General features: G+C 55.6%; 1 protein-coding gene across 3 annotated transcripts in view; it reads left to right on the forward strand.

Moving 5' to 3' along the window:
* The window catches only part of ZNF609 (zinc finger protein 609), a 59562-nt gene that overhangs the window by 29785 nt on the left and 7013 nt on the right, over window positions 1-22764 (forward strand). For all 3 annotated transcript variants that reach the window (XM_065076310.1, XM_065076311.1, XM_065076309.1), the window contains exon 3: window positions 16803-17028. In XM_065076310.1, coding sequence (XP_064932382.1) covers window positions 16803-17028 — 226 coding nt within the window. The remainder of the gene's footprint in view (window positions 1-16802; window positions 17029-22764) is intronic.

Genomic DNA, 22764 nt, shown 5'->3' on the forward strand with positions numbered 1-22764 from the left:
GGTCAGTGGGTGAATGATGTTTTTATTGTCATTTTGCTAGAGCAAAGCTTGGATTTCCAGCACCCATTTGGGGTGTGTGTCCAGCTCAGAGGGTTTGAACCGTCGGTCAGGAATCCTGCATCTCAGGGCTTTCTCTAGAAAATGGTGAAATTGATGCAGTGAAATGTTGTGGCATCTCCTTTGGGGGTGCCAAGCGGGCTGTTCCCGCGGGCGTTTTGGAGAGAAGCTGCTGCCACTTTCTGGCACGAAATTCCTCATGCCTTTCCTCCCAGCACACCTGAATGTGGAGTACGGCTCATAGAGTCACAGGATGTCAGGGGTTGGAAGGGCCCTGGAAAGCTCATCCAGTGCAATCCCCCCATGGAGCAGGAACACCCAGATGAGGTTACACAGGAAGGTGTCCAGGCGGGTTGGAATGTCTGCACAGAAGGAGACTCCACAACCCCCTGGGCAGCCTGGGCCAGGCTCTGCCACCCTCACCCCAAACAAGTTTCTTCTCAGATTTCAGTGGAACCTCCTGTGTTCCAGTTTGCACCCATTGCCCCTTGTCCTGTCACTGGTTGTCACCAGAAGAGCCTGGCTCCATCCTCCTGACACTCACCCTTTCTATCTTGATCCCCAGGAATGAGTCCCCCCTCAGTCTCCTCTTGTCCAGCTCCAGAGCCCCAGCTCCCTCAGCCTTTCCTCACACGGGAGATGCTCCACTCCCTCCAGCATCTTGGTGGCTGCGCTGGACTCTCTCCAGCAGTTCCCTGTCCTGCTGGAACTGAGGGGCCACAACTGGACACAATATTCCAGGTGTGGTCTCCCCAGGGCAGAGCAGAGGGGCAGGAGAACCTCTCTGACCTACTGACCACCCCCTTCTAACCCACCCCAGGTACCATTGGCTTCCTGGCCACAAGGGCCCAGTGCTGGCTCATGGTCACCCTGCTGTCCCCAGGACCCCCAGGTCCCTTTCCCCTACACTGCTCTCTAATAGGTCATTCCCCAACGTGGGTTTGTTCCTGCTCACTGGATTTTGAAGCCACCAGGAGGTTTGCTGACAAGTAGGAGGCTGTGGCCACCAGCTTTGCATGGCTCCATGCTCAATGGGTCTCCAGCGCTGAGCTTTGAGGTGTCTCAGCCTGTTCTGTCTGTCACAGGGAGCCGTGGGGGATGAATCCTCTGACCTCAGCACAAGCTTTTCAATGCATCAGAAGCTGTTTTCCATCCCCGGCTGAACTGCAGCAGGAATCGCTCAGCAGAGAACACAGTCAGGCCCTGAGCTTTGCAAGTGCTGGCAGTCCCTGGCACTCACTAAACAGAGCAAGAAACTGCTGTAGTGCTTCATTCCAACAGCAGGAGCAGAGGTGAGCGGAGCTGCCGGCCCGGCGGGGACATCGCTGCTCCCTGTGCCGTCCTGGAGCGGCAGTGTCGCCGGGCTGGGCTGCCAGACGCCATGAAGAGGAGGGTTAGGTGAGAAGGCTGCAAACCGGCTGCTGGGCAATTCCCATGGATGCTTTCCTCCTTGCTCTGCATTCTTTTTTTTCCAGCTGGGGATCAGACCAGCTGCTTGTTTTCCCCGTCCTTGAAGGTTGTTGCACCAGCTGTCAGTGCTGCTGGATTCGGGCTTTTCCTTGAGCGTCTGCTCCACGTGGCTAAAGACGCAGCAGAGCCGGTCACGGCTCCTGGCGCTTGGTTGCTGGTTTTCATCCATGATGCGTTTCTGGCATCCCAGCGGCTCTGCTTTCCAGGTGGCGTTTGGGGAGCTGCGATCTCTGGGATCGAGCCGTGGAGGCTTTGAAGGACGACATCTCGCAGGGATGAGCTTTGCTGCGCTGGGTGCGATGGGTCTGGGTGACAATGGGGACCAGACAGCACTTTGGGTGGGAGCTGCGGTGCCTTTGCAGAGCAGACAGGCTCCGTCTCCGCTCCCTGCATGTCCTGGGCAATAGTTATTGTCTGACGCGTGGTTTTGCCATGGCTTGTGGCTCTTGGGAAGCGTGTAGGAGGGTTTGCTCATGTGGAAGGGTCAGAGACCTCCATCTGGGGCTAAGAGATGACTTTGGGGCTTAAAGCACAAAGAAAACCAGGTTAACGGTCTGGGTATGGCACAAGATGCTCTGGGAGCGGGATGCAGCGGGTGAGGCCGCTGCAGCTGCGCCTGTAAATAGTGCCCCTGTCCTTAGGGAACGAGTCAATCGTTTCCCCTCGCTCGCTGCATCCCTCTCTCTCTCTCCCGGTGCCCTGTTCCTCCTCCTCCTCCCTGCTGTTAATTGCTTAGCGATTGCTGATGCAATTAAAACCGAGATGTGTCTGCAGTCTCTGCGCTCGCTTCCCTCCTCCGAGGTTCCTCTGCCTGCGTGCGAGGAGGAGGAGGGAGCTGCTGGCCGGGGAAAGCAGCGCCGGTCCCTGCGCTGGCTGGGTTGTCCCCGTGCTGGCTGGGTTGTCCCAGCAGCGTTGGACCATATGGACCCTGGGGATGGGGAAGCCATGGCTGGAGCTGGGATGTCTCTCCTGGCCCGAGAAGGTGGCTGATTGCATCCTTGGGAGCAGTGGGAGTCAAACAGGCTCCACTGGAGCTTCTTGCAGCTGATGTGTGGCAGCAAACATGGTTTTTCCTTTGCTTGGGGATGTGGTTCGGTTTGCGAGAGTGATGGTCTGAGTGTCAGCTTGATCAAGCTGCCCAGGTTGAGGAAGCAGAAGGTGGGATTGGTTTCTTTAGGTGGTGTCCACGTTCCAGAACATCCTTGTGCTCTCACAGCCTGGGTACAGCTGTGAAATGCTGGACCTGAGACCCCAAGCTGGGCCTGGTCCCCAGGAGGACTTAATGGCACTGTGTGTCCCAGTATGGCCATATCCCAATGGAAAAGCTGGTAGCGTTGGCTGGGCCGAGGCAGGACTTGTGGAGAAGGGTGGGTGAGCAGTTGGGCTCTGGTAGAAGGAGCTCATCTGTGTCTGTATCTCCAGCTCTGGAGCAGTGTCCCACAGCCTTCAGTTGATGTCTACACGAGGTCTGTGTGTGCCAGTGCCGCCCCACACCGGCCACGCTCTTCACAGAGTGTCAGGGGTTGGAAGGGCCCTGGAAAGCTCATCCAGTGCAATCCCCCCATGGAGCAGGAACACCCAGATGAGGTTACACAGGAAGGTGTCCAGGCGGGTTGGAATGTCTGCACAGAAGGAGACTCCACAACCCCCTGGGCAGCCTGGGCCAGGCTCTGCCACCCTCACCCCAAACAAGTTGCTTCTCAGATTTCAGTGGAACCTCCTGTGTTCCAGTTTGCACCCATTGCCCCTTGTCCTGTCACTGGTTGTCACCAGAAGAGCCTGGCTCCATCCTCCTGACACTCCCCCTTTCCATATTGATCCCCAGGAATGAGTCCCCCCTCAGTCTCCTCTTGTCCAGCTCCAGAGCCCCAGCTCCCTCAGCCTTTCCTCACACGGGAGATGCTCCACTCCCTTCAGCATCTTGGTGGCTGCGCTGGACTCTCTGCAGCAGTTCCCTGTCCTGCTGGAACTGAGGGGCCACAGCTGGACACAATATTCCAGGTGTGGTCTCACCACGTCTCCTGCCTCTGTCCCACAGCTGCCAGGCCAGGGGGGCGATGACGGATGGGTAGGATGTCTCAAGCTGGATGACTGATGGGTTGCGGTCTCTTGGCTGTCAAGGGAAGAAGAGTGAGGGCTGTGGACCACAGGGGATGCTCAGCTGAGGGGACGGGCCCCAGGCTCAGCGATCCCCAGGGACGGCAGCTGGTGTGGGGCCCAGAGAGGGCATAGGAGACATTTGCTCCGTGCTGGTGGGAAGGAAGGTCACTGATATCATGGAGAAAGGCTTTTCTCCTACTAGAATCCTGTTGGGGCGTCACCTTGGCTTTTTGCATCCTTATTTGCATTCCTCTGGTTACTCTTACCTTATTCAGGGGTGTTCTTCAACCCCTCTTCTCCATGATGTCTGTGGTGATGTTCCTCCACGAGAAGGGAGGAATTTCTCGGTGTTTTACCAAGGTTTAACTCTTTTATCCTGTTGAATCCCTCCCTGCCCCTGGTCCCATGCAGCTTTGCTAGGGCTTCCATCCCTGCAGTCGTCACCTTTCTTCTCCGCAGCAGTGTCCTTCAGATGCAGTGATTTGTCTTTATTCTCCATGGCCAAGAAGAATCGCTGGGATCCGACATATCAGCTATTCCCATGTGTGTTTGATCCCTCCTGGAGCCTCGTGGCTGCTCCAGACTGCTGGGCCTTGCTTCCTAACTCCTATTTTGCCCCCATGCCTCTTCTTTCTCGGTTGGGTTGACCAAGGACCGTGTCCTTGAGTTATGCCACTGGGCTGTGTTGTGTTGGGGAAGCTCCTTGGTTGGCGCTGAGCTATGGGATGTTTTTTCACAGTATCACAGTGTCACAGTATGTTTGGGATTGGAAGGGACCTCAAAAGATCATCCAGTCCAATCCCCCTGCTGGAGCAGGAACACCCAGGTGAGGTCGCACAGGAACATGTCCAGGCGGGTTTGAATGTCTCCAGAGAAGGAGACTCCACAACCTCCCTGGGCAGCCTGTTCCAGGCTCTGCCACCCTCACTGAGAAGAAGTTTTTTCTCAAATTTAAGCGGAACCTCCTGTGTTCCAGCTTGATCCCATTACCCCTTGTCCTGTCATTGTTTGCCACCGAGAAGAGCCTGGCTCCATCCTCATGGCACTCACCCTTTATATATTTATAAACATTAATGAGGTCCCCCCTTAGTCTCCTCTTCTCCAAACTAAAGAGACCCAGCTCCCTCAGCCTTTCTTCATAAGGGAGATGCTCCACTCCCTTCATCATCTTTGTTGCCCTACGCTGGACCCTCTCCAGCAGTTCCCTGTCCTGCTGGAACTGAGGGGCCCAGAACTGGACACAATATTCCAGATGGGGTCTCACCAGGGCGGAGTAGAGGGGCAGGAGGACCTCTCTCGATCTACTAGCCACCCCCCTTCTAATACACCCCAGGATGCCATTGGCCTTCCTGGCCACAAGTGCACAGTGCTGGCTCATGGTCATCCTGTTGTCCACCAGGACCCCCAGGTCCCTTTCCCCTACACTGCTCTCTAATATGTAATTTCCCAACGTGTCTGCCATATTGATTGGTGACATTCACACAGGCGTTGGGGTGACTTGTGACTCCCTTGTGTCATTCCAAACAGGACCCGCGTTCTTTACCGCAGGAGAGTTCAGTGATCCCTCTCGGATCCGGGGAATGGGGGATTTTTAATAACGGGTGTCCGAATTCAGGGCTGCAGTTGCCAACAAAGCCCGATACATGGCAGGGAGCCTTGAGCGTGACATCCTTGCTGCTAATATTCCTGTATTTTTTATTATTATGCTCTTTTTCATGACATCAGGTTTTCTCTGCCTTAGCTGGTTGTTGATTTGAAGAATCAATGAAATTTTAACAGCACAGGGAATAAAATCGGTGAAGATCTGGGCTTGCTTACGGTGGATCTCTTTCTAGCTTTGCTTTCTTTTAGGGAGGCCAGCTGAAAATCCAGCGTGTTGGTTGGATATAACCTTGGCCTTCAGCCCTGACCCACGTGCCCGCCAGCCCCGGCATCACGGTTTTGCACATGTACGTGCAAAATAAGGCGCTGCCGGGTGGAAAAGGCGCAGCGGCTGCTGGTGGTTTTGCCCCAGCGATGGCGTTTGCTGCCTCATTTCAAACCGCGCTTGGTTTTGTGGCGAAGGGGAATTATTTCTCTTTAGCCGGAATTCAGTGACCTGCGCGTATCCCTGCGTGCAGGCTGAGGAACGTGGGGTTACCGGCTAAAAACCTTCCCGGAGCTTGATTGGGCTGGAAGAAAGCTGCAGCCGCATCCGTCCTCTGTGTTTGCCCTGCTCCGGTGTCGGCACAAAACCGAGACCTCCCAGCACCACGGCCCAGATGTGTCTGACATCTGGGGCACCGGCTCGACACCATCGTGTTGGGGGTGTTAAAAACGGGCTCAGATGTGTCAACTCTGAGCAAAGCTGCAGTGGTCAATCCCGGCGGGTACAAACCAGACTTGTGCTGGAGGATGGTTCATCGTGGCCTTTCTGCGCGTAAAAGGGGCCGGTAAGATGGGACAGACTTTTGAGCAGGGCCTGTTGTGATAGTACAAGGGGTGACGGTTTTAAACTAAAGGAGGGAGATTCAGGCCGGACATGAGGAAGAAATTGTTGCCCTGAGGGTGGTGAGAGCCTGGCCCAGGTTGCCCAGAGAGGTGGTGGATGAACCATCCCTGGAGACACCCCAGGCCAGGCTGGACGGGGCTCTGAGCAACCTGAGCTGGTGAAGATGTCCCTGCTCATGGCAGGGGGGCACTGGGGGACCTTAAAAGTCCCTTCAACACAAACTGTTCTGTGAATCTGTGATTGGCAAAGCCTGGCTTGGGGTAGGATGTCCCCTCAAGCTCACTCTCCTCCGGGCAGCTGCCTTTGATCAAACCAGAGGCACCAAGAGGCATTTGAGCTGAAGAAGAGAGAGCTGCTTTTCATCTCTGAGGCTGAAACTAAAATCGAGAGCGATGGGAGGTGATGGGAGCCTCTGCAAAGCCTCCTCCCCTTGCGAGATTTAGGGGCAATATGGACACATTCCATGCCTCTTTGGGGTCGGTGGGTGTGTCTGGGCTTAGAGAGACAGCGGCTTGATTTCAATAATCAAAGAAACCCAAATCGGCTTGAAAAACTTCTTATTTAAACCGCTGTGTCCTGCGGGTACCGACGGCTGCGTGTTCCGCGCACAAGTCATCGCTTGAGGGACTGCGGAGAGAACAATAGGAGTATTGGCTTATGCTGCTTTAAAAATAGCATCTTTGACCAAACTGGCTGGAAAGCTGGGATTTGGGGAGTGGGGGGGACAGTTTTCCATCTTGGGTGCTGAGGAGAACCCAAGGAGCGATGCTGGAAGCTGCTTTTCAAGATGGGCGTCCCCAAAGGGCAGCGCCACGCTTGTCCCCGCTCTGGTGCCACCTTGTCCTGGTGCCACCCTCCTGCTCACCCACATCCTCGTGTATCATGTGCCTGGGCTTATTTCTTGTTCCTTTGCTCCCCTCCCGTCATCTCCCATCAGACCGAGCTGGCTTTGTGTCTGGAAACCACCAGGATTTCTCCTGACGACCTGAGCAAAACCTACAAAGAACCAATGAGAGCCAAGCGGGCGGCTTCCGAAACGCGCAGCCTGCGAGGGCTGGGACGTGAAAATCATACCAAGATAGGTCTTTAATATTAAATAGATGGGAGGAAGATGTCTCCTCTTGCCTGGGGGATAAATAGATCTGAAACTCCTCCTAGACTTTGCTGCTTATTGTATCTGAAATATGTGCGTCTTGCCCTGGAATTGAGCCCTTCCGGGAGCTGCGAATAACCACATGGGTGTAAAATGTTTGGTTTGCTTCTTTTCCCCCGAATCCACACCTGGGTGCACCCTGCACGCAGGGGACTGAGATGTGATGCTTCTTGGTGTCCCACCAAGGCTGCGATCCCCCGGTGTCCTCGAAATGCTGCTCCCCCAGTGCTACATCTCATCCCGGAGCTGTGCAGGTGGCTCAGGAGATGCAGAGACCTCCTGGCATCTCCTTCCCACCACCCACATTTCTAGGTCCGAGCACCAAGCGCACACGTTGACTTCTTATGCCTTGGAGATGAGTCCACGTGACCTTCAGGACCAAATGTTGGTTGGCACAGGCTGTTTGGTTTCTTGCACAGAAGCGCTTAGAAAATTGCTTCAGCTCACCAACTGCTGTTTGTGATGAGTGATGTGATGAGAGAAGGATCTTTTTTCCTACCGTGCCGAAATTTGGCCAGCCTGAGGTTTGCTGGTGCCTCGGCTGAAGTTGGCCAGGTCCGGAACGGCTGGATGTTGGACATCACCCTGCGCAATTCCTCTCTCATTTTGGTGTTTTCATCCATTTGCAGATTCCGACTATGTCCCCATGTAGCTGTGGCTGAACCACGTTATCCACATTTAGCTCTTTTCATCTCCTCTTCCAAACCAGTCCCTTCAGCTTCTTTGTTGGTTTTGTTCCCCTTCTCTGAACTTCCTCCAGTTTCTCTCTGTCCTTTTTGGTCATGAGTTGTCCAGAATATACTGTGTCCCAGCTGAATGGGGGTTGAGACATGCAAGGATGGCTCGATGTAGAAGTGACTGAGCAAAGTCCCATTTGCTGCTCCTGGCTCTGCCTCCGGGTCTCTTTTGCAAACTGGTCTTACCACATTAGTACCTGGTTTCCCAGTGGCTACAGAAAATAGGACAAGTGTAGCCGAGCCAGCTTGGTGACACCGCTTAACCATCTGTGCTATTTCTGCACTTAGAGGGACCCCCAGGCCGTGTTGCGTGGACAAAGACCACGAGGGCAGGTTCAGATTGAACATTTTTAAAGTTGTGGGTGGTGAGACGCTGAAGGAGGTTGCCCAGAGAAGCTGTGGATGCCCCATCACTACAAGTGTTCAAGGTCGGGTTGCACAGGGCTCTGAGCAACCTGAGCTGGTGAAGATGTCCCTGCCCATGGCAGAGTTGGACTTTGAAGGTCCCTTCAACCCAAACCATTCAGTGGTGCTAAGATGGCATCTTGGAGCTGATACCCTTGTAAATCATGGGAATGACCACCTTGGGGTAGCGCTTGGCTGATTTATCGATGTCCATAACTCCGTATCCGCCCTGCACAGTGACTCCGGGGTTGCGGTGACCTGTGGGCTGGATTTGTCCCGTCTCACCTGGGAAGGGGTGACCGGCGCAGTTGCTGTGGATACTGGGATGGATGGGGAGAAGGGTGGTCCCTGGACCACAGAACCCTGGATGGGGCAGGTCTGAGCCCAGCTCGTTTTCCTGGCGAGTCTCGGATCCATCTCTGAATTTACTGGAGTTCAGTTTTATACTGGAATCGTCAGTAAATCCTGAGCTGTGTCTCCTCTGCTTGACTTACATGTACTGCAGCTTTCCAAAGATAAGAACACTGTGCCTGGACGGGCATCATTAATTAATTAAATCACTTAATTATTAATGCTCTGAGTTGGCATGCTGGTGAGTGCGCTCGCCCTGGTGTGAATTGCTGGGAGCCCAGCAGCTGCTGGGGCTTGGAGCTTTAGACCTGCAAGGCTGAGGTGGAGAAAACTTGGGGAAAAAAATGAATCATAGAATCATAGAACAGTTTGTGTTGAAGGGACCTTCCCAGCTCCCCCAGTTCCCCCCTGCTTCACCAGCTTGGGTTGCTCAGAGCCCCGTCCAGCCTGGCCTGGGATGTCTCCAGGGATGGTTCAGCCACCACCTCTCTGGCCAACCTGGGCCAGGCTCTCACCACCCTCAGGGACAACAATTTCTTCCTCATGTCCAGCCTGAATCTCCCTCCTTTAGTTTAAAACCATCACCCCTTGTCCTATCACAACAGGCCCTGCTCAAAAGTCTGTCCCATCTTTCTTATCAGCCCCTTTTAAGCACTGAAAAGGCCACACTAAGGTCTCCCAGAGCTTCTCTTCTCTAGCTGAACACCCCAGCTCTCTCAGCCTGTCCTCCCAGCAGAGCTGTTCCAGCTTCGGGTCATTTCTGGGGCTCCTCTGGCCCCTCTCCAGCAGGTCCATGTGTGTCCTGTCCAATCTCTCACCCCAGCACCCCAAGTCCTTCTCCTGGGGCTGCTCTCCATCCCCACATCCCAGCCTGGAGTGACACCGGGGTTGCCCCGACCGGGTGCAGGACCTTGCACTTGGCCGTTGAACCTCAGGAGGTTCTCATGCACCCACGTCTGGAGCTTGTCCTTGTCCCTCTGGATGGATCCCGTCCCTCAGGCACGTCAGCTGTACCACTCAGCTTGGTGTCACCCACAAACCTGCTGAGGGTGCACTCGATCCCAGTGTCCATGTCGTTGATGAAGATGTTAAACAGCACTGGTCCCAGTATGGACCCCTGGGGGACACCACTTGTCACTGGTGTCCATCCAGACATTGTGCCATTGACCACCACTCTCAGGGTGTGACCATCCAGCCAGTTCCTCATCCACCAAACAGTCCACCCATCAAATCCACACCTCTCCAATTCAGAGAGAAGGATGTTGTGTGGAAACGTGTCAAAGGCTTTACAGAAGTCCAGATAGGTGACATCCGTAGCCCTTCCTTTGTACACTGAGGTAGTTAATCCTTTGTAGGCCACTTCTCAGCACCTCCAGAAACCTGTTTTCAGTCTCTTTCCTAGTGCCCAGCAGATGGGGAGAACCGTGTTTTTGTGTCCTCTTTGAGGCCGGTGGAGGAGTTGGGGACTCTCTAAGAAGGGTCTGGCCCAGGGTGTTTGTACAGGGACCTCTAGCTGTGGTGGAACCTGCTGGCTGGGGCTCATGCTGGCGTGTTCCTGGCATGGGCATGGTCCTCCAGGTGGATTTTGTGTAGCTGGCGATGATCAGTGAGTTCTTAGCAGTGACTGGAGCTGCATCCCGCTGCGGTGAGCGGTTCCTGAAGGGCCTGTCGTATTTATGTCCTTCTTCCAGGAGATGGATTCACCGAGGTGTGCATGAAATCTTTGGTGTTGCTCCTTTGCCTGCTCTGATGTGCTGGTCAAAGAGTGCTGGTATTGATGGTGGCCATCTGAGCGCTGCTGGGATTTGGGCTTGAATTTCATGTGGTCCGAGGCAGAAAATGTGTCTGTTTGCTGTCATCATGGCTTGGCTCCTCTTGCTTCTGGTCTTTCCTATGTGAACATCTAGTGGGAACAGAGCAGAAGGCGAAGGTGGGGGCGGTTGGTTGAGAGCAGCTGGTGGAGCCTGTTGTAGGTGGACATTGTGAGCTGAGGGTGTTTGGGGGGCTTGAAGAGCTGTTATCTTCAAGAAGGCTGGGCACGGGGCTGGGACCTTGCTGGGCAGCCAGTCCCAGGGACAAGATGGTGGCCTCCAGCCCTGCAAGCAAAGAGATGTGTCTGAAGGGGGACACTGGAGATCTAGGCTGCACTGGTGGTTGAGAAGGTCCCCAAGAAAGGGGCTTGCTGTGTCTCCCGTGGTGTGGAAGGATCCTTTTTCTGCTTGGGTAGGGTCACCTGGTTATATTGTTGAGTTTGGGAGCAAGAAAAGAAATAAGAGCAAGACTTTGCCACGTGGTGGTTCTTCCATTTAGCGTCCTGGCTTGAAGGCCACATGGCTGGTGGTGCAGGGGATGCTGGAGACAGGGCAGCGATCTAAGAACCCAACCATACGTTGGCCACATTGACAGGACAGCACTGCCAGCGGTGAGGATGACTCTGGTGACCGGGAGCAGCCCCTGCACAGCAGCAGAGGGGCTGAGAAGGGGCCAAAGGTTGGCTTGGCCAACACAAGGGGTGCTTGGAGATTTCTGTCCTCAGTTGGGGATCAATCCAGAGAGGTCCCAGCTTGAGCTTCTTCTTTCCTGTGTCTCTCGCTCACATCAGCTGTCCCCTTTCATCGCTGCTCTTCTCTACCTCCCTCCTGCTGGAGACACCTTTTTTTTCCCCTTCCTAGAGCAGATCTGATAGTCTCCTAAGTGGTTGGAGCAGGTGACTTGGTGCCAGCACGTCTGCCTTGGATGCTATTCCTGGCTTTACTGAAGACGCGGTAACATGCAAGACTGTGGCTCTGCCGCGTCTGCCTCCCCTTGATCTCGAAATGCTGCGAGCACCGAGATAAGACTCGTCGTGTTGGAGCAGGGATTTGATTCCCCTCTGTGCTGGAGAGCGGCGGCCCGGGGACAAAAAGCTGCTGGTTGGAGGTCGTGCTGGGTGACATTTGAATTTCTCCAGCAGCCTGGCTGGGGTTGATATGCATCCGACTGACTGGATCGCCCAGGAGCAGCATTTGGATCATTTTTTTGTCACTGATTTGAGAGGAGGTTGTTACGGGATGAGCTGTCGCATCCTGATATACCTGTTATCCCAACCAGCTCTGTTGGCAGCGGTTCTGGTGACGGGACCTCGAGCTTGGTGCAGAAGTCTTCATGCAGGCTTGGGTTTCTGTGGCGTGCTCATCTGTGGCCGGGGTGGACTTCCTTGGCCAGGTTCTCCCCAAAATACCCAGATAAAGGTGAGTCTGGGTGTGAAAAGCATGTGCCGTGGTGTGCTGGCCCTTTGGCCACCATCTGCTGACTGAGAAACCCAGTGTCCTCCCTGAGCATGTTCCCGTGGTCCGGAGGAATAACTTCATTTCTTTAAGCTGGCGTTTTTCCAGGGAAGGGAAGCTTGCTTCTAAAACAGATTTGCTTTTTGACATCTTTATGTGAGCAACCTCAACCTCCAGCTAGCATGAGAGAAGCAACAGTGCTGGGATCCGTGTCCAGGACCACACTCCCCGCTCCATCCTTGGGCCTGATGCTTGTGCCACCAGTAGTTCCTGGCATGTGGGGTTTTGCTGGAAGCTCTTGGTGGTGGCTTCCTTGCCAAGGTCAAGACAAATCTTCTGAAGCTTCCTCCGTGCTGCCTGGGGTCATGTTAGGATGTTGTCACTGGGGGACGTGACCAGCAGCTTTGCACCCAGAGCTGGTCTGTTGGAGCTTATTGAGCAATGCCTGCAAGTAAATACAAGATTGAATCGTAGGCGTGGTGGGCACCAGTGTCAACAACAGGATTTGTCTTCAGGTTCTCCATACCCAGCTTTGGCGGTCAGATTGGAGAAGTCTTCAGTTCCTCTTTGAAATCCCTGCCGAGGTCACTGGCGGTGGATGAGAGGCAGCTCGGGTGGTGCGGTTTTGACGTTTGGAGAAGTCCACCACATATATCCACCAACTGGATGGATCTGCTCCCAGCTTATCTGTGAGCTATCCCAGCTCACGTTCCCAGGTCCTGCTCTGAAAATCCAAAGCTGTTGGGGATGTGGTGGCCGAGCAGGACAAGAGTGCCCACATGAAAGCTCCCAAACGTTGGGCTGATGTGGGAAGGGGTGGTTGTGGCCTTAGGCAATGCTCCTGAGATGGAGCACTTCTGGTCCGGGTTTTGTCCCCTGGCACACGGCAGCCAAGAGTTTGTCACCACTAATGAGGCTCCTCCTTGGCTTTTGTTGTCTATCTGCATTCGGAGAGCTTTAAACTAGATTGGGGGATGGGGTTGTAGCTGGGCTTGCACCAGTGGGGGAACGCTCTGGAATTGATGAAGACCAGGAGGCCTCCCGTCCCCCTGGGGTGAAATGGGTGTGCTCAGCTCGCTCCCTGAAATGCCTGCACACCAATGCACAGCATGGGGAATAAGCAGGAGGAGTCAGAAGCCTGTGTTGAGGCAGGAGATTATGATCTGGTGGCAATTCCGGAGACACGGTGGGACAGCTTGCATGACTGGAATGTGGCCATGGATGGCTGTGTCCTTCTCAGGAAAGACAGGCCAGCCAGGCGTGGTGGTGGAGTTGCTCTTTATGCGAGAGAGTATTGAGTACTGTCCAGGGGCGGATGCGGAGAGAGCTGAGAGTCTGTGGGTGAGAATTAAGGGCCAGGCTGGCAGGGGTGATACTATTGTGGGTGTCTGTTACAGGCCACCAGATCAGGGTGCGGTAGTTGATGAGGCCTCTACAGACAGCTGAGGGCAGCCTCACAGTCACAGGCCCTGGTTGTGGTGGGGGATTTGAACTACCCTGATATTTGCTGGAAGGACAACTCAGCCAGACACAGTCCAGGAGGTTCCTCCAGTGCCTTGAGAACTTCCTGATGCAAATGGTGGAGGAGCTGACTAGGAGAGGAGCTGCTGCACCTCATCCTCGCTAGCAGGGAGGGTCTGGCTGAAGCGGTAAAGGTTGAGGGCCGCTTTGGCCCCTCAGTTCCAGCAGGACAGGGAACTGCTGCAGAGAGTCCAGCGCAGCCACCAAGATGCTGAAGGGAGTGGAGCATCTCCCGTGTGAGGAAAGGCTGAGGGAGCTGGGGCTCTGGAGCTGGACAAGAGGAGACTGAGGGGGGACTCATTCCTGGGGATCAATATGGAAAGGGGGAGTGTCAGGAGGATGGAGCCAGGCTCTTCTGGTGACAACCAGTGACAGGACAAGGGGCAATGGGTGCAAACTGGAACACAGGAGGTTCCACTGAAATCTGAGAAGAAACTTGTTTGGGGTGAGGGTGCCAGAGCCTGGCCCAGGCTGCCCAGGGGGTTGTGGAGTCTCCTTCTGTGCAGACATTCCAACCCGCCTGGACACCTTCCTGTGTAACCTCATCTGGGTGTTCCTGCTCCATGGGGGGATTGCACTGGATGAGCTTTCCAGGGCCCTTCAACCCCTCACATTCTGGGATTTGCAGGAGTTGAAGGACCTTTTAGATGAGGAAAACCTCGTTCACATGGAGACACGCTGGTAGCCCAGCGCCATCGCAGTGCATCAGTGGTCCCACGCTGACCACGGCCAGGTCCTCGCTGACCAAGGGCTGCAGCTCGGTGGGCACCCTGTCCCACCTGCTTGTTCCCTTGTAGATACACCACAAATATCTCAGCTAATTCCTCTCCTCTGTGTTTTTGGCGTCCCTGTTGGATTGCTCAAAACCGCGCTTTTCTTGCCTGCTTGGCTTTGATTATCAGGAGCAAACCAAAATACTCATAAATATGAGCAAGTGGTTTAGGGGTTGGCATCAAAATCAGTGTGGTGTTTTTATTTTCGTTGTGCCCTCTCCTCTGTTTCCCGGTAGCCGGTTGCTGCTGTGAATTGCCCTTAATGGCACCTGGTGCTAACGAAGCCACTCTGAGACAGCCAGAGCTGCTTTGTGCTCATCTCCCCACACTGCCCTTCACCTGGGCTGTGACGAGGGGGAGGTTTTAATTACCCCCTAGACACACTCTCCCGGATGGCGCCATTGCCCCGCGCTCTCTCTGCTTTGCCTTTTCCCCATTGAGCAGCTGGCTTCGTTCCACTTGTGTCCTCAGCAGTGGCGAGAGCACGTTCCCCGTGCTGGAAAAGCCTCGGCGGGGAACACAAAGGGCTTTCATCGGGGCGGGTGCAGGGAAGCTTCTCCCCCACTGACTCCTGCGGAGGGGCTGCTGCAAATACATCAACTCCCTGGGGCAGCCCCTGCGTTTGCACTCGCCGGCGTTTAATCTTAGAGCCTACCCGGCAAGGAAAGAGGAATCAATTGTCCGTTCTGCAACGGGGATTTAGGACCCAGCAGCATTAAGCGGTTTGCTCGGGGTGGCATGTGGGAGCTGGATGCTGGAGGGTGCAGGGCTTGATTTGCGGACCGGAGATCTCCAGCTTCATCCCCGCTCACCGGAGGAGATGCAAAAGCCACTGCTTGAGGGTACAGTTGCTGCCCGGTGGCCCCAGTGCCAGCGTGTCCCTCGGCTACTGGCCCAGCTGAGGGAACTGGAACGCCAGGCAGTGCATCTCCTTGCTCGGTAAAGCCGGAGGATGAAAAGCTGTGGCACCGGAGATAAGACACACGCCAGGGGGGTGAATTCAGGGATTGATCCATCTGCCTCTTCCTCCAGCCTGGCTTTGGGCATTTATCACGTGTCCCAGCAAAGCGGCTCCGTTCTGCCCTTGCAGAGCCACGCTGGGTCTTTTTATTTTGCCGCCGTGTCCCCCCGCGGCTGCCGAACGGGGCCGTGTTTGCTCCAGCACGGGGTGAAATACGAAATCCCATCAAGCCGCCTTGCTTATTAGAGAGATCTCAGCCAGCTGCTTATTATGCACCATGGCGTAATGCAGATTACGAATGTGACCGAGTGATAATTAGCAGAGCTGGAACTGTAATTAAACACTCCTGTGCTGCGCTGTGGTTTCTGTCGCAGAGTGGAAGGAAGCTGAACGGTTTCAACGGTTTCAGAGATGGGGGAGCAGGGAGGGTCGGGCTCTGCTCCCAAATAACGAGAGATGAGACAAGAGGAAACAGCCTCAAGTTGCACCAGGGGAGGTTGAGGTTGGATCTGGGGAACAATTTCTTCCCCAAAGGGCTGTGGGGCATTGGAACAGGCTGCCCAGGGCAGTGCTGGAGTCACCGTCCCTGGAGGGTTGGACAGACGGACATGAGGTTCTCAGGACATGGGGCAGTGCCAGGGGTGGGTTATGGTTGGACTTGATGATCTTGAGGGTCAATTCCAACCAAACTGATGTGATGATTCTATAACAGGAAGGTCTCCACTCTCTTCGTCCCTTGGCCAACAGCAAAACCCGCCCATCAGCTGTCCTAACACCGCTGGGATCCGCCGGCGTGGCAGAGCAGCCAACCTTGGCTCGTCACCCGCAGGGGGACTTGGCCGTGGTTCCCCTTGGCGCATGGGCTCGTTGGCTTGCCAGGCCCGGTTCTGGCCGGGAGATGTGGTTTCCATGACAAGGAAGGTTGAGCTGGCTCAGCCGTCGGCTGGATCCGGCTCTGCAGAGGCTTGCGCAGGGAAGAGGGATGTGATCCCAACATCTGCCTCTTCAGGGGGTCACAGGGAGGATTTGGGAGGAGGAGGAGGGTGGTTTTCATGGGCGCTGGAGGGAGACTGCTACTTGTCTGTCCTGTCCTGCCAGTTGAGCAGAAGCCTGTATATTTTTTTTTCCTTCTAATGAGCCATCAGGTCCAAAGTCGTGTCTGCGTTAACATCTGAGCAGTAGCCAAAAGGCATCCTGAGCGGGGATGACTACCCGGGGGAAGAGCTTGGCAGAAACTCTTGGAGCAGGAGAGCAGATATCTCCTGCGGAGGGACTCCTGGGTGTGATCTCTGACTACAAAGCTCTTAATGGTTACGTGCGGATGGGCACGGCGGGTGGGAGACACCTCCGAGCTCCTTGTCCTCTGATGGGTGTGGGACCTGAACCGCCCGCTGGCACAGACCTTGAGGAGCTGGCAGCCCCGGTCTTGATGTTCTCCAGGAATGGAGATGCCTGTCGATACTTGCTCTCCTTCCTGAATTCCTGACAGTGACCGGCGTGTTTCTCCTTCCCCACAGATGGAGTCTCCGGTGTCTACACCTGCGGTGTTGCCCTTGCACCTCCTCGTCCCCGTTGTCAACAACGACATCTCATCGCCTTGCGAGCAGATCATGGTCCGCACCCGCTCGGTGGGAGTGAACACCTGCGACGTGGCCCTGGCCACCGAGCCCGAGTGCCTGGGCCCCTGCGAGCCTGGGACCAGCGTCAACCTGGAGGGCATTGTCTGGCAAGAGACAGAGGATGGTAAGTGTCACCGGAGAGCTTTGTGCTCTCTCACAGTGTCATTGTGGAGTTACGGCCATCCCTTCCTTCCTGTGTTCCTGCTGTGTCGCTTGTTGGGACATCCTGGACTTGTCTCTGTGTCTGGGTGGTCAGGACACAGAGGAGCCCTTAATCTGTCCAGCAGAGGGAGTAAAGGGCCAAAACTTATAGAATCACAGAATCATTTCAGTTGGATGAGACCCTCAGGATCAAGTCCAACCGTAACCCACCCCTGGCACCATCCCATGTCCCTGAGAACCTCATGTCCGTCTGTCCAGCCCTCCAGGGATGGTGACTCCAGCACTGCCCTGGGCAGCCTGTTCCAATGCCCCACAGCCCTTTGGGGAAGAAATTGTTCCCCAGATCCAACCTCAACCTCCCCTGGCGCAACTTGAGGCCGTTTCCTCTGCTCCTGGCGCTTGTTCCTGGGGAGCAGAGCCCGACCCCCCTGGCTCCAAGCTCCTTTCAGGCAGTTCAGAGATCAGAAGGTCTCCCCTCAGCTCCTGTTCTCCAGGTCCCTCAGCCATCACACTTGTGTCAGCCTAATGCGTTGAGTCGTCCCCCTGCCCTGACCGCGGGTGAAAACCCGAGCTGTGGTTTCTCCACCTTCCTGCAAGAGCAAACTTGTTGTGGCGGTGCTGGAGGAGCGGCCGCGCCAGCCCGCACGGGAACTCGAGGAAGCTGATTCGGTTCTGCTTGGCAACCCGCAGGTCTGTCACAAAAACGCTCAAACCCTGGGAGGCGGCAGAAATCTCCTGCTGGATTAAAAAACCCCAGCGGAGCTTTCAAAATGGACTCGGCGGGAGATCAGGCGCTCACTTCTCTTGCCAAGCCAATCGAACCTTGATTTTTTCTATTTTTCCACCGGAGCTCTTCTCATCCGCGCAGCTTGCTTTGTTTGCCCAGCTCCTTTGATGGGTTTCGTTGCTGTTGGGGCTCTGCCAAGCAGCGTGGGGATGAATAGGTGGCGAGCGCTGGAACCCAGCCGGCCCTCCACCCTCAATGGGACGCCGGAGGTTTCTGCTCCGGGCTGAGCTCCTCAGCCTTGTGCTGGGCTCTGGAAGCAGAAACAGAGCCCAGAAGCTCCAAGGTGAGAAAAAGCAGCGGTGGTGGAGGCCAACTGATGGTTCACGTCGGCCCTTGACCTCTTGGATGTCTGCTCCTGATCTTCCATCGCTGGTGAACATGTTGGCCTTGACCTCCTGCCCGCCCTTCGTTATCTGACAGAAGCCAAACTGAACCCCACGTTCCCAGGGGTTCCCTTCTCACCCCCCACTTTGGGAGAACAGCAGCAGGGCCCAGTTTGCCTTTCCGCTCTCCCTACTGGGAAAACTGGTTTGGAAGCTGCGGTTGGCGCAGGACTGAGTGCTGCCGTGGCCCTCGATGTGGAGGTGGTGGGCGCCAAAGCTGGGAAACGCGTCGTGACGTGGGCTGTTTGGGGAGAGAAAAGCACCTGGACTGTGCTGGGGGAGGCTGGGATGGGATTGCTGGGACCTCCAGCTGTGTCACGCTCCTCTGTCCTTGTGTCTTGTTCAGTAGGAACAAACTCATCGGAGCTGAGGCAGCCAGGAGAGCTTGGACCTTGTAGGATTGGTGTTTTTGGGGCGGAAATCAGGAGAATCTGCTCATGGCGGGCAGAGGAACCCATGCGGCTGTGCCAGGAGGGATGAACAGGGCACAAAAACATCCTCCCCACAAATCCTGGTTCAGAGGCGGTTCCATGGGGGTGGGTTCTGGTTCTTCTCCCTTTTCTCCCGCTCTCCACTGCGAATCCCCGTGGCCTGTCTCTCTGTCTGTCCGCATCACCCCACGCTGGTTCGCAGCGTGTTTGCAGTTTCCCGCAGCCTGGCTAGTTTTATCTGCGGTAATTTGATGAATTGCGCAGAGGTCCTTCTCCACTGGCTGCTGCCCGGTTGCCGCCATCGGGAGTAATGCCTTTTCCAGCCAACCGTGCAGAAGACAAATCCCACCGGTGCCTTTGGTCCCTTGTGCTGTGCTGCATGTGTTGTAGCGTTGTGTCTTGTCCTTGAGTGAAAAGTCCGGGTGAAACCGTCCCTGTGTCCTTGGCCCCTCTCTCCTGCGTTCCCATTATTAACGGGGCATCGAAGGTGATGTTGGAGGAGATACTGGACCTCCTGGCCAAAGCTGGAGCTTGTGCGATGTGGGGGGCTTCATTGGGCAGCTCCCCCACCTGAAGGATCCGGGGAAGAAAGCTGCACCAAGGGCATGTCTACAAACCCAAACAAGGGGATTCCAGCAGGATCTCCAGAGAGATCCCAGCACCTCCACCAAGAGGGATCCACCTCTCCCCAGTTCCTCGCGATGCTGAGTCCTCGCCGGGCGGCTCCGAGTGACCGCAGGACAGATCCTTCCCCGCAGCTCGATGGGTCCCAGTGTGTGGATCCCACCTGCTTCCACCAGCTTAACGAGAGCAGCACTTAATTGCGAGAGGCTGGGTGAAGCAGTTGGGTTGGAAAGCTCTTCCTCACATCAAGACGTTGGGATGTTGGAATCTGCGTTGCTCTGCGCTCGCTGGGAAAAGCGTATTTAGAATCATAGAGTAATTTTGGTTGGAAAAGCCCCTTAAGATCATGGAGTCCAACCATAACCCACCCCTGGCACTGCCGCGTGTCCTGAGAACCTCATCTCTCTGTTCAACCCTCCAGGGATGGTGACTCCAGCACTGCCCTGGGCAGCCTGTTCAATGCCCCACAGCCCTTTGGGGAAGAAATATTTCCTAATATTCAATCTGAACCTTTCCTGGTCCAACTTGAGGACATTTGGGCTCAGGCGGTTGCAAAACTTCCCTTCCCGTGGGGCTGGGGTGAGGAAGGCAACATGGTTCTTCAACCACAGCTCCCTTTCTGTAGAAACTGGCGCTTTTGGGTTGCAAAATCAGGGAGAAAGGCTCCCAAAGCCAAAGCCCAGCGACCTCAGAAGGACACGCTGGATCTGACCCAGCTGAGATGGGAGTGGGAAGCTCTGAGAGGCCCCACAATGTCCCTCCTGCCTCCGACACCAGCTTGGTCCTCTCCTCTCTCTGAAAAAGCTGCTGGGAGCCTGCGATGGCCGGACGAGCATCACCAAATGTTGCTGGTCAGTCTGTCCTAACGCTCTGCAGGTCGGGGTCTGGTCCTGGTGGCCACGCTGGTGACACCGTCCCTCTGCACAAGGACCGGGCTTGTCGGGACGCCGTCGGTGGGAGCAGCTGTCTCGGCAGTTGCCCTAATTCTGTTCGCTGTGGTTTCAGTCTGCGGGAACTATTAGCTGATCTAATTACACCGGAAAGCGGCGCTCCATTTGCTGCCTCGTTAGCTGCCGGCTCTCCTCCATCCCCCTCTACGGAGCCGGTGTCACCTGGCTCAGAGCACGTCACCTCCTCGCTGTTCCTGGCACCGCTCGCAACCAAAAAGCCGCCAGCTGACACACTGAAAGGTTTTACCGCGACCATGAGGAAGCCTGACCCCAAATCGGATGGTTTTGCATGTTGAAGGTGCTGCCTCGCCACTTCCCGCAGCCTTCGGTTGCGACCCCAGTTGCTCTGGGGATGATTTAAAAGGGGAGATGTGCCAGGCTTGCACCGCTCATGGGGCTTCAGAGGGGCTGCACTGTCCCCTGGCTGCGCTCTGGTCTTCACCGCTGCGTGTCCCCAGACCCAGGCACAGGAGATGAGCTTTTATATGGATTTCTCCTTTGCTTTAATGGCGTTTCCCGAAGGCCCGAGCGGCTGTAAATCCCCCCTGAGGTCGCTGAGCCACCGCACTGCCCCCAAAGCCGCAACAGCCACAGCTGTGAGTGCTGTCTGGTCTAACATCTGCTGGAGGAGAGCTACCGCACCGCTCAGCGCCCTCAGAGCGTTTGTGCAGAGGCTGGTTTAGCACCGGGTGAGCAATATTCTGCTCCAGACGGGACTGGTGCTGGTATCCATCTCCTACTGTCCATAGCTGCCTCGGGTGCCACCAGCTCCTGCTGCAGCTGCCGAGTGCTGCGTTAAAGGGTTCGTTCATGAGGAGGCTCCCGGGCTGCTCTGCCGCACGTTCCTCGTAGCTAAACTGGGTTCAACTCCGGCAATAAATGAAGTTAATTTCCCCAAGTCTGTTTTACCGGTGACCGATATCTCCTTGCTGGGTGAGGTGGCTCTTGTCCTGCTGTCCCCTGCCCTGTGGTGTCCTCTGCTCTCCCATCTCATGATGGCCAAGAAACACCTTTGGGTGTTGTGTCCCAAAGCCACTGTGGGTCAGGCCAGGCTTAGCAAGGCTTTACAGCAAGGCTTGAGCATCCCAAAAGCGATGCAGCTGGAGGAGAAATTTGTGGAAAGAGGGGCATCCCAAAGCTGGAGCATCCCAAAGGTGATGGAGCGGGAGGAAAAATGCATGGAAGGATGGGCAGCCTAAAGCATCCCAAAGCTGGAGCATCCCAAACGTGATGGAGCTGGAGGAGGAGTTAATGGAAGAAGGATGATGGATTCACACAAAACCAGGTGGGGTTGGTGTTATCCGAGTGGGATTCGTCTTCTGCAAGAGCATCTGCAGCCTCGGGGACGCGAGGACGTCGCCTCCTCCCTGCCCACCCTTGCTCTGCTCATCATCCTGCCACGAGAGGAGGACACGGCGGGTGAAAAAAGCTGCTTAGGATCTATCCCCGGGGTTTAAATTGTCCTGGGTTATTGTTGGAGGATTAGGAGGGGATTTGAGCTGATTGGTTGCAGCGGGTTAAATATAGGCTGGAGCGCATTGGAGGGCGGGCCGGCTGCGTGCTGCTCTCTTCGCCCTTCGCCTTTCATCTCCCGCCCGCCATCGCAGCGCCGGGGGAAGATAAAATGCCAGCACGTCCTTTCTAATATCTCACGCATCGATCTCCACCTGCGTGGGGGACCCAGCAGTTGGTTTTGTGCTTGTTTCTACCCGCTGTCACCTCCAGCGTCGCGTCCTGGCCGTGTCCGTGCTAAGGCAGGTCCCCAGCGCTTTCCAGAGCACCCAACGTTTCCCAGGGAAAACCAGACCTGCGTTTTACTTCTTTTCCCAAAACAGAGCCACGTTTCAGACCTCGGCTCCATATATTATCCCCCTGAAGGCTGCAGCTGGCTGCTGGCACGGCACACCGTGGGATACGCGCTGAGATTTATCAGCGTGCTTCAGGCACAGCTGCTCCGGGCTCCATCCATCTCCCAGGGCCACCCGGCCGTATATCTCACCGCGCTCATCGCCCCTCGCAAACGAGTTTTCAATCTCTCTGGTTTTTCCTTGCTCAGATAAACGTTCTTGGTGTGACAGGCTCCGCTCCCGGTAGTTCTGCGGTAGATCCGAGTGGTTTGCAGCAGAAAGAGCTGTTCCCAGAGCCAAGGGACGCTGTGAAAGGCCCCCAGCTCCGAGGAGAGATGCTGAGGGTCTATGAGGTGTGAGCCGGGCTGCTTCTCTTCTCAAATGGGGGTGAAAAAGCTGAAACCAGGAGGTTTTCTGAACACCCAATGCCTTTGCTCCATGGCAGGAGGAGATGTGGCCCCGTGGATGGTTCTGCAGGCCGCGAGGTGTCCTGCAAGGTGCAGAGGGACCGAGATTATTCCCTCAAAGTTGGTTTTCCTGCCAGGGTGGGCTGTGGAGCTGGGATGCTGGGCTCAGCTTGCCATCTAGTGGCAAACCCAGCCTTTGCCGGAGGCTGTGGGGCTCACAGCCGCACACGGGGGTCTCAGCCTTGCTGGGGTTCTGTGGCTCCGCGTTG

Source organism: Columba livia, chromosome 11 (genome assembly GCF_036013475.1).
Source record: "Columba livia isolate bColLiv1 breed racing homer chromosome 11, bColLiv1.pat.W.v2, whole genome shotgun sequence".
NCBI lineage: Eukaryota > Metazoa > Chordata > Aves > Columbiformes > Columbidae > Columba > Columba livia.